Source organism: Panthera uncia (genome assembly GCF_023721935.1).
Source record: "Panthera uncia isolate 11264 chromosome A3 unlocalized genomic scaffold, Puncia_PCG_1.0 HiC_scaffold_12, whole genome shotgun sequence".
In the NCBI taxonomy this organism is placed as follows: Eukaryota; Metazoa; Chordata; class Mammalia; order Carnivora; family Felidae; genus Panthera; species Panthera uncia.
The window spans coordinates 33,313,791-33,328,240 of NW_026057579.1; the positions used below are offsets into that span (position 1 = coordinate 33,313,791).

A 14,450-nucleotide genomic window follows, 5' to 3' on the forward strand; every position below is an offset into this window, starting at 1 on the left:
GTTACGGACAGTACCTACGTCACAAAGTTGTCGGGAGGGGTACATTTAAGTAAAGTACTTATTTAGCATAGTGCCTGCCCTACAACAAATACTTCACAAGTGTCAGGTTTTTATTACTGTTATTATGCCTCCACTCTCCAGTTTATGAACATCAATACAGAAGCATTTTCTTTTCTTTATTGTGTGTTATAATCTCCTATTCCTTTTGATCACAGATATGGTATCAGACATTTCGTATCCTGAGTTTTTATAGGCTGGATATTCCATCATCGGTATTTTTCTTTGTGTTGCTACAGAACCATAATTCCCTCAGGTAGTAGGTCCTAATTCAGTGACAGGAGGCTTTCGGGTTTTCTCTGTGATAAGGCACTATGACAATGCAATGAGCCTTGCTGTGCATCTTCCCGAATCAAGATTTGTATTTTTCTTCATATGAACTGCCAAACTGCTTTTAAAAAACTCCATGCACCAATTTTCAATGCCACAACAAAGGGGAATACCGGTTCCACTGGATTCATGCCAATCACTGGGGATTACCGTGATTTAGTTATTCTCTCGTGTAACAGGTGGAAAATAATGCCAGATATAGGACCTTCCGAATGCACGATGAAATGTCACTTCCCAAACTATTTCACAGATTTCTTTTAAACTGCTCTCTCCTAATTGTACGATATCTATAATAGAGACAATTCTCTGCATTAATTTTGAGCCCTGTATTAATTTCATAGCCATATTCTAATCAGCATCACAAATAACACGGAGAAATACACACACACACGCACACAAAATTACTAAATTCTCATTTCCTTTTGTATGGGTAAGGGTTTACGGGAAGATTAGCATTTCTTTCTTTGTACTTCTCATTTCAAGGATGTGACAAACTTCTCTAGGACATTCACATCAAGGGTGAAGAAGAGATTTCCCTCTCTCAGGAAAAAGCCCCACCACGTCTTTAAAATGGAGTCATTCTAGAGAAGGGAAAATGAAAGTCTTCCGTTGCTTCCTTCTTGAGAAAGATGAATTTTTCCACCCACTGATATGTCAAACAGCTAAAAATCCCCGCTCGCTTCAACTTCCCACTGGGGGAGCTGAAAACACCACTGGACTAAAACAGAGCTTGGGAAATTTTAGACTAAGAAAAGTTTTAGAACAAATGTAAACTGGGTGTTTTTAAGAGGTCAGTAGCAGTCTATCATGAGGGGGGAAATTACCATAGACACTGCTTCTCAACAAACATTATAATAAGTTATAAAGTTATTAAACCATTATAATAAGCGCTTCTGCAAACCTGTACATAAGATGTACCGGAAAATACAGCTGGCTGGCTGGTCATCTGTTTTGAAAAATGGGAGTGAAGATAATATACTTGCTACTGTGTTGTATCTACAGGGACATACTTGATACCCTTTTGGCTCAGTCCAACGTTCAAAGTCGTGTGTGTGAGAGCGTGTGTGTGTATGCACACGTGTGGTACTATTCTCAAAGACCAGCAGCTTCGGCGTCACCTGGGAACTCAGCAGATTGGCAAATTCCCAGGCTCCATCCTGCACCCTACTGAACCAGAAACTCTAAAGGCGGGGCCACCCAGCAACCCGTGTTTTAATAAGACCTCCAGGGGATTCTGGGGCACTCTGAAGTTTCAGAACCACTACTCTAATGCTCAGGTTGGCAAACTTTCTCCTAAAAAGCCAGAGAGTAAATATTAAAGGCTTTGCAGACCAAGAGGCAATATTGAGGTTACAGTGTAGGTCCATGGTGAGACAGTAAGACCCATCCTTAGCTCCCTGGCTGTAAAAACACAGCTGGTGTCTCTAAGGCATCTCAAATCCCCCTTGTACATAAATATGTATCAATCCTCACACAGCAGAATACACACTCTGCCGCCATCATGTACACCGCTCACATCCAAAACTGTAAGAGGACGGTCTCAGAACTCGCAGCAGAAACACGGTCACATACAAATGGGTATTTATTGGGCACCTGCTCTGGACGTGCCAGGCTCTGTGCAAGAACACTCAGGGAGTATATTCGCGGCTGCCATGCTTACCATGTGCCCGGAACCAGATCTGTCACTTCTGTTGCGTCACCTCGGTTAATCTTTATTAACAGCATTTTAAAATATTAAGATTCCCAGTCTCACCTATGAAGACACTGAGGCTCAGAGCGATTAGGCAATTTTCCTGCCACAGGCTTTTCGAGTGGCACGTGAATTTGTTCCAGGCTTCTTGGACTGTAACACCTGTGTGCTCTTACCCTAAACCACACTGCCTCCAAGAATTGGTCAGTGACCTCAAGGACCTGCCTTCTAATTGAGAAGCAGAGGTCAACAGACATAGAACTATCAGAGAATAATAAAGAGCAGTATTTAAAGGGTAAATAATGCCTGTTTATTAGGTACTCTTATTTCTGGCTAAACGAGAGTCAAAACGGATTCAACTGCAAGACTCAGAATTCAGAGGTGAGGTGTGGAAGGCAGAAGAATGTCTGCTCTCGCCCCAAAGATGCGCACATCCTAATCCCTGGACCTATTCCAAGTCCCTGGACCTATTCCTAATCCCTGGACCTATCCCTAATCCCTGGACCTAATTCCTAGATGTCCTGCTGCCTGACAAATGGGAATTGAGGTTGCAAGTGAAATTTATAAGTTGTGAATCAGCTGACTCTGGGCTGGGGAGATTATCCTGGGTCATCGGCGTCGCCCAGTGTGACCACAGGATCTTTACCTGTGCAAGCAGGAGGCAGAGGACTCAGTATCGGCTGCGGACAAAACTGTGCCGTGTTCTCCTTGCACCTACGCTTGTATCTTGAAGTCCCACCCCCAGCGTGATGGTATGCGGAGGGAGGGCTTTGGGAGATAACGAGGTCTGGATGAGGTCACTGGGGTGGGGCTCTCCCGATGGGCATCCTCGAGTTCCACCACGTGAGGACACGGAGCCAAGGCAGCCGTCTGCAAGCCAGGGAGAGAGCCTTCACCACAACCCGGCCGTGCGGACACCATGCTCTCAGGCTTCCGGCCTCTACAACCACGAGACACACGGGTCTGTGGTTTAAGTCACCCAGTGTGGTGTTCTGTCATGGCAGCCTGTGCAGAATAAGAGTCACAGTGACAGGGTGTGAAAAAGACTCTACCGGCCATCGCTGGCTTTGAAGAGGGAAGGCCACACACCAAGGAATGGAGGCAGCCTCTGAAAGCAGGACAAGGCAAGGAAGTGCCTGTCCCCTGGGCCTCCAGGAAGGAGCTCTGCCAACACCCCCACTTCAGCCCATGAGACCCGTCTCAGACTCGTGACCTCCAGAGCCGTGAGATACGTTTGTCGGTTTCCTGTTCATTTCAAGTTTTTGCCGAAAGCTGTGTATCAGATCACTTTACTCCTGCATCCTCTCAGTTGTTTCCTCCCTTTATATGCTCCTTTCCTTTCCTACCTGGCGAGATCTGGCTTTACGCTCCTTTTTCCAGGATCTTTCTGTGGTCTTTGTCCAGTGTCAGTCTAGCAATAACCACCTCGCCAGGGTGAAGGCCACACGGACAGCTGTGACGCTCGCCTTCTCCGACCACCGTGTACATGCTGGGTGCAGATAACGTACGTCTGCCTGTAGAGCTGGAGTACTCCGCCAGTTTGCTGACCTTTGTAGTGTCCTCACACTACGTTATCCTTGCGGACGGGCACAGCTCGGACACTGTGCTTCTGTCTCAGCTCTTTAGAAAGAGGGGAAGCATCTTCCTGTGAACGCGGGGAAGGTGCACTGAAATGCCTTTTACAGTTCTTGGTCCGGTCAGAAGTCACAAAGGGACTGAACTTCATCTTGGCCCCTGGGGCTTCAGCGATGGCCACAAAAGGGAAGAAATAAATTTATCATTTAAGGCACTCCGTTGATGGCAAGTCGTCGTGGCAGCCATGGAAGACTAATACAAGAGACTAAAGAAGGCCTACACCGGGTCCGGTGTCGGCTTGATGGAGATGGGTGGGGAAGGGTGGGCAGGTTTTCAACAGGTACCTGGGTCAGGAGGGAGCAGGGAATGGGGCCAGATGGCAGACAGCATGCAAAGACAGATACGGTCATGACATGCTGATGAAGCAGGGACAGGTCAACCAGCCCGGAACAGAGACACTGGGGACAGCTGGAGATCAGTTAGAGGTCAGATGGGGCCAATCCATGACCAATCAGGAAAGCAGGCAGGGAAGTCCCAGCCTCAGAGAAATTAAGGAACGCAAGATGGGAAAGGTATGTGGCAGGATCAGGCATAAATGGTGAGTTCTTGTTGTTGTTCTTTCAATCACACATGAAATGAGTGGTCTTCCTCAGCAAGCAGTTGCCTTAGGACATTAAGCACTCCAAGGATCTGGAACTGGGAACTACCTGCCCCCAGAGGCAGAAGGAGTGCACACTCACATTGCTCCTGAGCGACCGTGGTCGCCCACGGCTAATCCTATCCAGAATGCGCCCCACTGATCTCTGATGTCTACTGCTATCCTTACTCACACCCCTCTACCAAAAATATTCAAGAGAATGTATTACTAAAAGCAGCTCTAGAGAAGAGTTTTCCAAAATGCTGTGAACAGTGTCAGCAGCATCACAGGAAAAGGCATAGGGTTTCCTCAGGTGACTTTTTTGAAGCAGGACAACACTGCCCTGAAATAAAGACTTCAGGATCAGTACTCTGACTTCAAAATAATTCAGACTCATGGCCTTATCATAACTCAAGCTTGGCATGATCTATTAGATGGGTAAAAAAGATCACAGAAATAGGAGGTCCCCCAAGGTCAGGCTAACAGCCTGCTGTGTGGCACCTCTGGAAGGACACAGGTTGGGTGCCCAGAGTACAATGTTAAAATTCCAGAACCAACTTCTCAACTTGCTCACGCCTCAGTTTCCTCTAATAAAGTGGCAAAATGTCACTTCGAGCAGACAGAAGAGAATGTGCAAAGGGAAGAAGGCACAAATACTGGCATGCTGGGGGAAACTCAAGCTATTCCAAAGACAGGCACAGAGAAGGGACCCCTGGACAGGTGGCCTGGGGCCAGGGGGGCCGGGGGGGGGGGGGGCAGGGGCTCGGTCTGCATCTGGTGTTCTGCTGTGCTTAACTAAGTGGAGGCTTATGTTGGATTGAGGAAGGGAGTCAGTGGCAATTTCATAAGCAAACAAATCTGGAAAAGGTTAGGACATCTCCTCTCACAATCCACATTAGCATGTTAAAATCTTCAGCTAGTCCTGCCGGAGTAGACATCTGCTTACCTGTGCTTTTACCCCAATTTCCCTAAGATTCTAGAGCCCATGAAGGCCTCCCTCATCTCTCCCAGGCTCTGCAACTCCCCTTCACAAACATCAAAGTGGATAATGTGAAAACACCGCAGAGTTCTGAGCAGAGAAGTGGCATCACTAGGCTCTATTTTTTTTTTAACTTTTGTTTTTAATGTTTATTCATTTTTTTGAGAGAGAGAGAGACTGAGCGTGAGTGGGGGAAGAGCAGATAGAGAGGGAGACACAGAATCCGAAGAGGCTCCAGGCTCTGAGCTGTCAGCACCAAGCCTGACACGGGGCTCGAACTCACAGACCGTGAGATCATGACCTGAGCCGAGGTCGGACACTTAACTGACTGAGCCACCCGGAGGCCCCCACTAGGCTCTATTTTAGAAAATGACTCTGGGGCAGGTAAAGGAAGGGGGTTTGTGGCCCACGCTCAACAACAGCGGTGAGAAAGGCAGGTGAGACATGAGTGTTACTAAATTCATACAGTCTTGCTTCCTGACACCAATGTGTTTATGCCTCCTCCCTCTATGCTTGTTTAAAGCTACAAGGCACAGCACTGGGCCGGCCTATGGGGACACGCCTGTCCTTCTCAGGACTGGTGGCAGTCACGTGGCCAACGTCTGCACGAGAAGTGCAGCGCTCCATTTTTATTTCTGATCAGAACAGCCTTCTCAACATACGACTTTAAAATCACTTTTGAACCTGATCAGATTATAAAATACCTTTTTTGAATTAGCCTTAAATCATAAACTCAAAAGCCCAAGTGAACGCAGTAAAAAAGCAAAAACGCTCTTGAGATACTGTTTGAGATCTGTTGTTTGTCAACAGAGCTAAGCAACCATCTTTGAGCGGTTTCTTGAAATCATGAAGACAGTCGGTCAGCGTGCCAGACCCACTGAGGACGTGTGGCTGCCTCCAAGCAGAGTGGCCTACCGAGCACAGTCCTGTGTTCTTGGAACAAGCGAAGTTCCACGGAGCATCCTGGGAAGACGCTGAGCCCTCTGAACTCAGACTGCTCGTTCACAAAATGAGAACAGTTTGTAAAGACTAGCATAATGTATAGAAAGCACAAGGTTTGTAGTAAGTGTTCCAAAACATACAAATGATCATTATTCCTCCCCGTTCCCCGACTTTGTCCAGGAAGAGTTAAAGGCAGGTGACCAGTTTGGATAGTCAGACATTTGTTTCAGTAAAGCTCGGTGTGGAGTTAAGTGAAGAGTTTTAGGCTCTTTGTTATTTCCTTTTAAATAGAAACTAATTTCCTACGTATGTTTACTTCCAGTTACATGTTAGCCAATGATAGTTTGAATTCCACTTCTTTCTTGCATAAAATCAGCAGTTGTCAGGTAGCCAATCAATGTTTACGCAAAGGCAAGCTAAAGATGGTGGCTTCTGTCTTTGCTTTGTTTTTTATACGCCGCAGAGGACTCAAGCACATCTGGACGAGGCCTTCCACTGTGGCACTGATGACCCTCTGGGCCAGCTAATTCATTGTTGGGAACCGTCCTGTGCGCTGTAGGACCTTCAGCAGCATCCCTGGCCTCTACCGTAAGGTGCCAACGGCACGCGCACGAGGCCCCCGCACGTGCGCACACGCACCTCTCGGGTGTTCATACCAAACGGGGGGGTGCAAGACCACCCTGGCTGAGGACCACCGATCTGCATCCTAACCCAACTGGATTATCTCAGAGCCAAGGAAACCAGGGCTGCAAAGTGCTAAGCGAGCTGCCCCAGGGCACAACAGCGATGGCCACAAAGTCCAGGTCCAAAAAGCTTTCGAATTCAGTCAGGGACAAGCTCGGTCACAAACCACTTAAGTCCCTCCCACCTCTTCTTTGCTTTCTTGAATTTCTTTCACATCCATTTGGAATTTAGCCATAAACAACTTAATACCTGTCTAATCATTTTAACATCAATACATTACAATATATGAAATATGGAAAGTGAAAGGAGGAAAAATATCTATAAAGTCAAAATGCTAAAGCAATCATTTTTTAGCACATTTCCCCCAAATATTTTATATATATATACATGCACAGGGACATACGTACACACATACACACCATATACACTGTAGGTACATATACATGTGTGTATAATCTGTTTCCCTTAGAATTTCAGTGGACTCTCTCAATCTGAGATCTTAAATCTTTCTTTAGTTCTGAGAATTTTTCAGCTATTACTTTTTCAAAATTTTCCTTTTATTTTTTTTCATTATTTATTTTTGAAAGAGAAAGAGAGAGAGAGAGAGAGACAGAGAGAGAGAGACAGAGAGAGAGGGAACGTGCACACACAAGTAGGGAAGGGGTAGAGAGAGAGGAGGACAGAGGATCTGAAGCAGGCTCTGAGCTGCCAGCACAGAGCCCAAAGGGGGGCTGGAACCCATAAATCACAAGATCACGACCTGAGCCAAAGTCAGATGCCCAACCACTGAGCCACCCAGGTGCCCCCACTTTTCCATTTTCTCTTCCCTCTTCTGGAAGTCCTTTCGGGTAGATGCTGATAGTGACCCCTCCGAATCTATTTTCTGTGGCTCCTGAGTTTTACTTTACAGCGTCCATCCCTTAAGCTCATGTTCCGGCAACAGGGGGCCTCACAGACCACCCTCCCCCTTTCCTATGTGTACAGCCTGCTAAATATTTAGCAAATTTTAGTTTTTATTTCAACAATTACATGTTTTTCTACTTCCAAGCCTTCCGCTGGTTCTTTTTCACTAGTACCTTTTCTGTTTCAGGAACTTAATAACCTCCTTTGCCTTTCTAAGGGTGTTAATCATATACTCTTATTTTAAAGTCCTGTTCTAATTTAGTTTCCTCAAGTGTGAGCTCTTCAGTTTCTTGATTGGGGGCCTGTCAAATGTTAGGCTATTCTTAATAGCATTTTTGAGCACGTAGGAGTGTCTCATTTTGATGAAGTTTAATTTATCAATTTTTTTCTTTGAAGCCATATTGCCTTCTGTGTTCTATCCAAGGAGCCTTGCCCACCCCATGTTGTAAAGATGTTCTCCTATGTGTTCTTTAAGCAACTTTTAGTTTTAGTTTTCACAGGTGAATCTATCATCCACTCTGAATTACTGTTTGTGTAGGGTAGAAGAGAGGGCTGTACTTCATTTGTTCTGATGGAAAGATCCAGACGCTCAAGCACCACGTGCTAGAAACACCTTCATTTCCCCAGGGGACTTCCTTGGCAACATGCTGACAAGCAGAAACATCTCAATAAGGGTCTACTTCCAGGCTTTTTTTTTTTTCCTTAAGATTTTATTTTTAAGTAATCTCTACAACCAACATGAGGCCTGAACCCACAACCTCGAGATCAAGGGTCACACGCTCTACAGACTGACCCGGCCAGGCACCCCTACACTTTGTCTTTTGTTCCACTGATCTCTTTGTTGGCACCCCCATCAGCAACACTGTCTAGATCACGACTATCTCACAAGACTTGAAGTCAGATGGTTGAAATTCTCCAACTTGTTTTTGTACCCTGATTGCTTGGCATTTTCTGGGTCCTGTGTGTGTGTTTCCACACAAAGTTTAGAATCAGCTTGTCAATTTCTCCTGCAGGAATTTTGATTAGGATTGTGCTGCATCTTGAGATCAATTTGGGGAGAAAAGACAAAGTAACTATATCGAGTCCTCCAACCCAGGTATATCATACACCTCTCCCGTTTATCTGGGTCTTTGATTCGGTTTTGTAGTTTTCAACATAGTTCTTGCCTGTCTTTTGTGAAATCTGTTCCTAAACGTCCTTGGCAATTCTTGACTGCAATATCATCTTTGCAGCTGAGGCTCCCTACTGGCCTCTTCTCAATCTTGGCTGGCACTGCCCTCCCTGAGAGAGGCGAAAGCAGTTACTGGAGCTGGTGCTCACAATGGCCGGACGTGGGTGGGGGCAGGCTTGGGTGCAAGAGGCACTTCCAGACCCTTCTGTGCCCCTCCTTCCTCTTAGCCCTCTGGCATTCCCTGTCCTCCTACTCTATTCACTACTGTCGTAAAGGGAAACACCACGAGGGGGAAGGGGACGATGTACGGCTATCCATGGGCTGACTGCTTCTGTAGGTGCAGACCCTGGGCCCCCTCACCCCCTCCTCCCAGGCCACCAGCCATGGACAAAGGCAGTGCTTCTGCCCCACTTAGCACTGGTGTGCTCGCCCACAGGCCAGCCGTGCTGTCTGCCATCCATCACCTCGCTCAGCCTCTCTGGGAGCCCTCACAACCCCCAGTCCTCCAAGGCTGCCACTTGCTTATTTCTGGGGGAAACCACATTGTCACTTAACGACTTAAAAAAATTATTTTCAGGGCACCTGGGTGGCTCAGCCGGTTAAGCATCTGACTCTTGATCTCAGCTCAGGTCATGAACTCACGGTTCAAGAAAAGTTTTAGTCCCGATCAGACGTTACTTGGAGCAGTTGATTGTGCTTTTACGTTAACGGTATCCAAAACAAGAAGGCCGAGGACTGGAGAAGAGCAACGGAGGGGCCGCGCTGACATGAGTAACACACAGACCACACAACGGAGGCTGGAATGAGGCCGGCGTTCCTGCTGACCAGTCAAAGTTGGTTCATGCAGGACAGAAAACCCAGCTGCACTTCAGGGAACAGGAGGCAGCGCAGGAGATGGTTGGGGGTGGAAGGTGAACCACCAGGCCAGATCTGACAATTTACAGAACAAAACACACTCCTAAAAGCTAAATATCCCAAATCAACTTGATAATGCACACGCCTAGAAGAAAAGTTTGGTTTCATCAATGGTGATCACCATCATGGCACCAGTACCGCTAACGTGAGGATTTGCACAAGGAAACCGCTAGGAAAGGATGTGTACTCACCCAGCCCAGAGATATTTATTGCTTTCACGGATTTCTTCATTTTGTAAAGAACCATCCGGTCCACGTCCAAAGCCTAAAACATAGAGAAGTACATTAATTAAAACGTGTTTGAGCTCAGATCACGACTATCAGAGAATGGCCTTGTGAGAGTCACTCTGGAGGCCCCTGCGGAACTGTTTCCGTGGCACAAAGCCCCAGCGTGCGGCTCGGTGTGAAGACGGAGTCATCCCCATACGAGTTAAGAGTTAACCCGGACCAACTCCACTCCCACCAAGCCTCAATCCTCCCTGTGAACAAGCAAGGCTCGGGAGCCTGCCAGGGGCTCCTTCCGGACACAGGCCAAGGACAGGGAGCAGGGGCAGGAGCGACGGGGGGCGGGGAGGCAGATCTGTCACAAGTGTGTCCCCACCCTGGCAAGACCGCCAACGCGCAGGCCAGACCGCCCCCCCCCCCCACTCAGAGGCAGCGCGGTCTGGTGGGAGGCAAACCCACTCTGGATTTGGAAAGACCCAGACAGGAATTTGTTTGGGGTTGGAAGGCATGTTCTGCCTAGCCCTTTTCTAGCCTAGAGTTCTCTTCCAGAACCAGGGATAACAATTCCTACTTCGCCGGGTTGAATGATTAATTAGACACACCTACAGTCTTTAATATTCCTCTATGACGCTCCATTTGCTATCACACCTTGACAGACCAACCACTACACGGCGGTAGCATGCGGCCCTCATGACGCCTAGCACGTAGTAAGTGCTCACGGAATACCTGCTCAGTGACCGACCAAATCAGGAGTCTGAATTCCAGCTCTACTTTCACAAAAGGCACGGGCGTCAGATTTCCCTTTAACCCAACTGAACACCCCAGAAGAGCAACGTGTCACTTTCAGTGGTGACAGGCGGAAGAGAGCATCTGTAACCTGGGATAGTGACACCCATCACGCAGGCTACCGTAAAGAAACTAAGAACTCCAGAGCAAGTGCTGAGCCCCAAATCTGGTATGCACTCGATGACGTTATTAGTACTCATCGTGAGATTTAATCACAAAACCCTGCAACAGACTGTCATCAGAAACAGAGCGCACGGCCTCAGAGCAACAGCACGGTCCTTCCCTGCCAGGCTTCCCGAATCACCTTCCATATCAACATCCTAAGTCCTATTCGAAAGCGACAAGGGCTGTTTTAGCAGAGGCTAAGAACAGATGTGATTGGTGCTGACAATTATTAAATAGAAAAATGATCACCAGGCAGCAGACAGTTGACAGAGTGGTTACAATAAAAAGAGAAACTGTATTTTAGTTTTTAAATGTCTGATTTATTTGGGGGGTGGGAGGGAACAGTGTGAGCAGGGGAGGGGCAGAGAGAGAGGGAGACACAGGATCCGAAGCGGGCTCCAGGCCCTGAGCTGTCAGCACACAGCCCGATGCGGGGCTCGAACTCATGAACTGCGAGATCATGACCTGAGCTGAAGTCAGACACTCAACCGAGTGAGCCACCCAGGCGCCCCGAGAAGTTGTATTTTAAAAAGCATTATTTTCTGACATACTGGAGGAAGAGGTAGGCATGAACGGCCACAAAGATGTCGAAATTTCTCGTAGAGAGCTAGCTCTTATTTTCCTAGGTCATCTCTCATCCGTTCCAGACCTTCCCTTGAGATGTGAAAAGGGATTTGGAAAAAGTACATAACCAGTGAACTCTCTCCCGAAGACTCATCACTTTCTACTCCCCAGTCTGCCACCCAGCAGGCAGGGCCCTCCAGCGTGCGCACCAACCTGCTGGGTTCTACCAGGGGCCGCAAGAAGATGGGACGGATCTGCTCAGGGCTGTGTCAGAAACACTGGCTCCCGAAGCTTTATCGACCGCATGTCAGAGAGTACGACAGTTCGGTGCACTCATCACAGCTGTGGAAGGTCCCGACCCCCACGTGAAGGGCCATGACTGAAAAACACATGCGATCTAATCGACATCTACTCCAGCACTTGGAGAGAATTCGGTCGGGAATCGCGACTGCACTCAAATAATTAAGCCTGCTCCTCCTCCTGAAGCTTCCCACAGACAGCAGAAGGTAGCCCCCCAGCCCGGTTAGCCTACACGGTAACAGAAGTCAGCCAATATTCTCATGAAGCCCTTTCTGCAGGCTGGGAGGAGGAGTGAACGGAGAAAACACAGGAGAGAAGCGCGGGAACACGAGTCCGAGGGGCCACTCCCAGCCCACGACGCTGGCGCTGTTTCTGCACGTCCCCAGAATGAGGCCTCAACTCCGTAGCAGCTTTAAAACCTCCTCACGATCTGGCCCCCATTACTTCTCCAGCGTCGTCTCTGGACCCCTGCCCCAAGCGCACCTGAAGTTCCGTCCCAACAAACTCCTGCAGCCCCTCCCAACCTTCTTCCTCCTCTTTATTTCTAACACTGTGTGCTCTTCCCTACCTCCTCTTGACCCCTTAGTTTTACCCCGGCTTTGCGAGTTGACTTGGAGGCAGGTCCTCCTCCTGAAAGCCTCCTCAGACAGGTTAGGTACTCACCCAGACTTTCCCCGTAACCCTGTGCTTACTCAATAGTTCGCCTGATGAAATTTAGTGAGGACCTACTATGTGCTAAGTACTAAGCGAGGTGTCCCAGACACAACAGGTGAGCAAAACGGCCACGCCCATGCCTGCATGGAGTTCCCGATGTAGCAGGATAATGCCCTAGAGAAACACAAAGCCAGAAGCCCAGGACTCTCACGTAACAGCTTTTCCATTTGTGCCGCTCACCTCAAGACCCGTGCTTCCTAGCCAATGTACCTACAACACCCGCGTGTCCACTGAGCCTGGAAATACGGCCAGCGCCACACAGTCAAATGATAGTATTTTGGACATGTTAGGTTAAAGAAGATATTAATACGATTAATTTTACGTCTCTTGTTACCTTTTTCAGAGATCTCCCGTAAGGGCAGGACGCTCTCCGCTCTGTCCCCAGTGCCCAGCACAAAGCTGACACGGGACGGGACTCAGAGAGCAGCTCCGTCCGTGACCGTGAGACCAGAAAGGCAGGCAGGGACACAGAGGCTGGCAAGGGTATCCGGCTGAGCCTGCAGACAGTGGGCAGCTACCGAAGGTTCTCAGGCAGGGGAGAATGGAGAGCTGTACTTGAAGGTCTCTCAAGCCACAGTGGGAACAATGGATCTGAGCAGGCAGGAAGTAGACTCAGGGAACGGATACCCAACAAGGAAGGGCCCGGCTGGGACCCATGATTAGGAAGCCATATGGGACTGGTACAGGGCGGCAGACATTCTGGAAAAGTCAGTGTGTGCCCAGGGAGATCTATTCGGCCTCCTCAACTGAGTTTAGCTCTCCAGGCTCTGGCACTCCCACAAATGACAGAACAATCTTCTGTCCACAGGGCTTTTGCTCAATTGTGCCGAGAAAACTGTGGACCAGACTAGCCCTATACACCTCAGTTCGGAAGGCCGACCGCAGATGAGATAGGCTTCATAACACTGCTCAACGCTGGCAAGTTTCCTCCCACGTCGTCCTGTGGGGCACACCCCTCCCTGATCTTTTCCTGCATAAAAGTCTTGTAAAAATAGGCCACCATATGGAATATTCTACCTCTGTTATTAAAGGGGATGTGCTGTTTCCTGAACTCAGGGGAAGAGTGGATAAACGGTAACCGCTGCTTTTCTGCAGTCTGTTAAGAAGAGCCTGGAAAGAAAGGTAAGGTAGGCGGAGAGGTAATTTTAAATTAAAACTGCAAGAGGGAAAAGCAATTACCTCCCCACTCAAAACCACACCCTTCATTACGGAGCATATTTACAGATAATTAAGATTAAGCTTGGGCAGGAGAAGTCGGAATGATTAAGACTGAGTGCTAGAAATAGTCTTCCGTCATTTATAAATAAAAACAGCACTGGAAACCTGAAACAACAAAATAGCAAAACTGGAGAGCCTCAAGGAACCGAAGGTGTCCACCAATCCGGCTGAGATCCCTAACGGGGGCGCTCCCCCACACCCGCCCTCCCCAAAACTACCCGAGCTAAAGAGGAGGAAAAAGAACGGCCACCTTGGTCAGAATGTGTGTGGAAACACTATAAACACAGGCAAAAGCTGAACAGCCACTACGGACCTAGGCAGGGCCGGCACAACAGCTAACGTCTGGCCAAACCCCATTAATCCTGAGGGCCTCCACTGCAGCTGACCCTCAGTTTATAAAACAAGTTTCACAGGGTAAATTTATCACATAAACAAGACTGTAGAGATGTGTCTCAAGATATTTTAGAGGAAAATAAACAACGGTTTCCAACCATTCTAAAAGCGCCTCCTTTGATCCCTTGGACCCTTGCATGAAGGGCCAGGGTTCTGGTTCATTCCTGCGAGCAGCTCCCCGTGGTCTCCGCGGCTCGTCCACG

At 48.2% G+C, this 14,450-nt stretch overlaps 1 protein-coding gene across 4 annotated transcripts in view; it reads right to left on the bottom strand.

The window, feature by feature from the left end:
* The window catches only part of ASAP2 (ArfGAP with SH3 domain, ankyrin repeat and PH domain 2), a 171,758-nt gene that overhangs the window by 98,945 nt on the left and 58,363 nt on the right, over nt 1–14,450 (bottom strand). For all 4 annotated transcript variants that reach the window (XM_049652559.1, XM_049652558.1, XM_049652557.1 and 1 more), the window contains exon 2: nt 10,075–10,147. In XM_049652559.1, the coding sequence (XP_049508516.1) occupies nt 10,075–10,147 (73 nt within the window). The remainder of the gene's footprint in view (nt 1–10,074; nt 10,148–14,450) is intronic.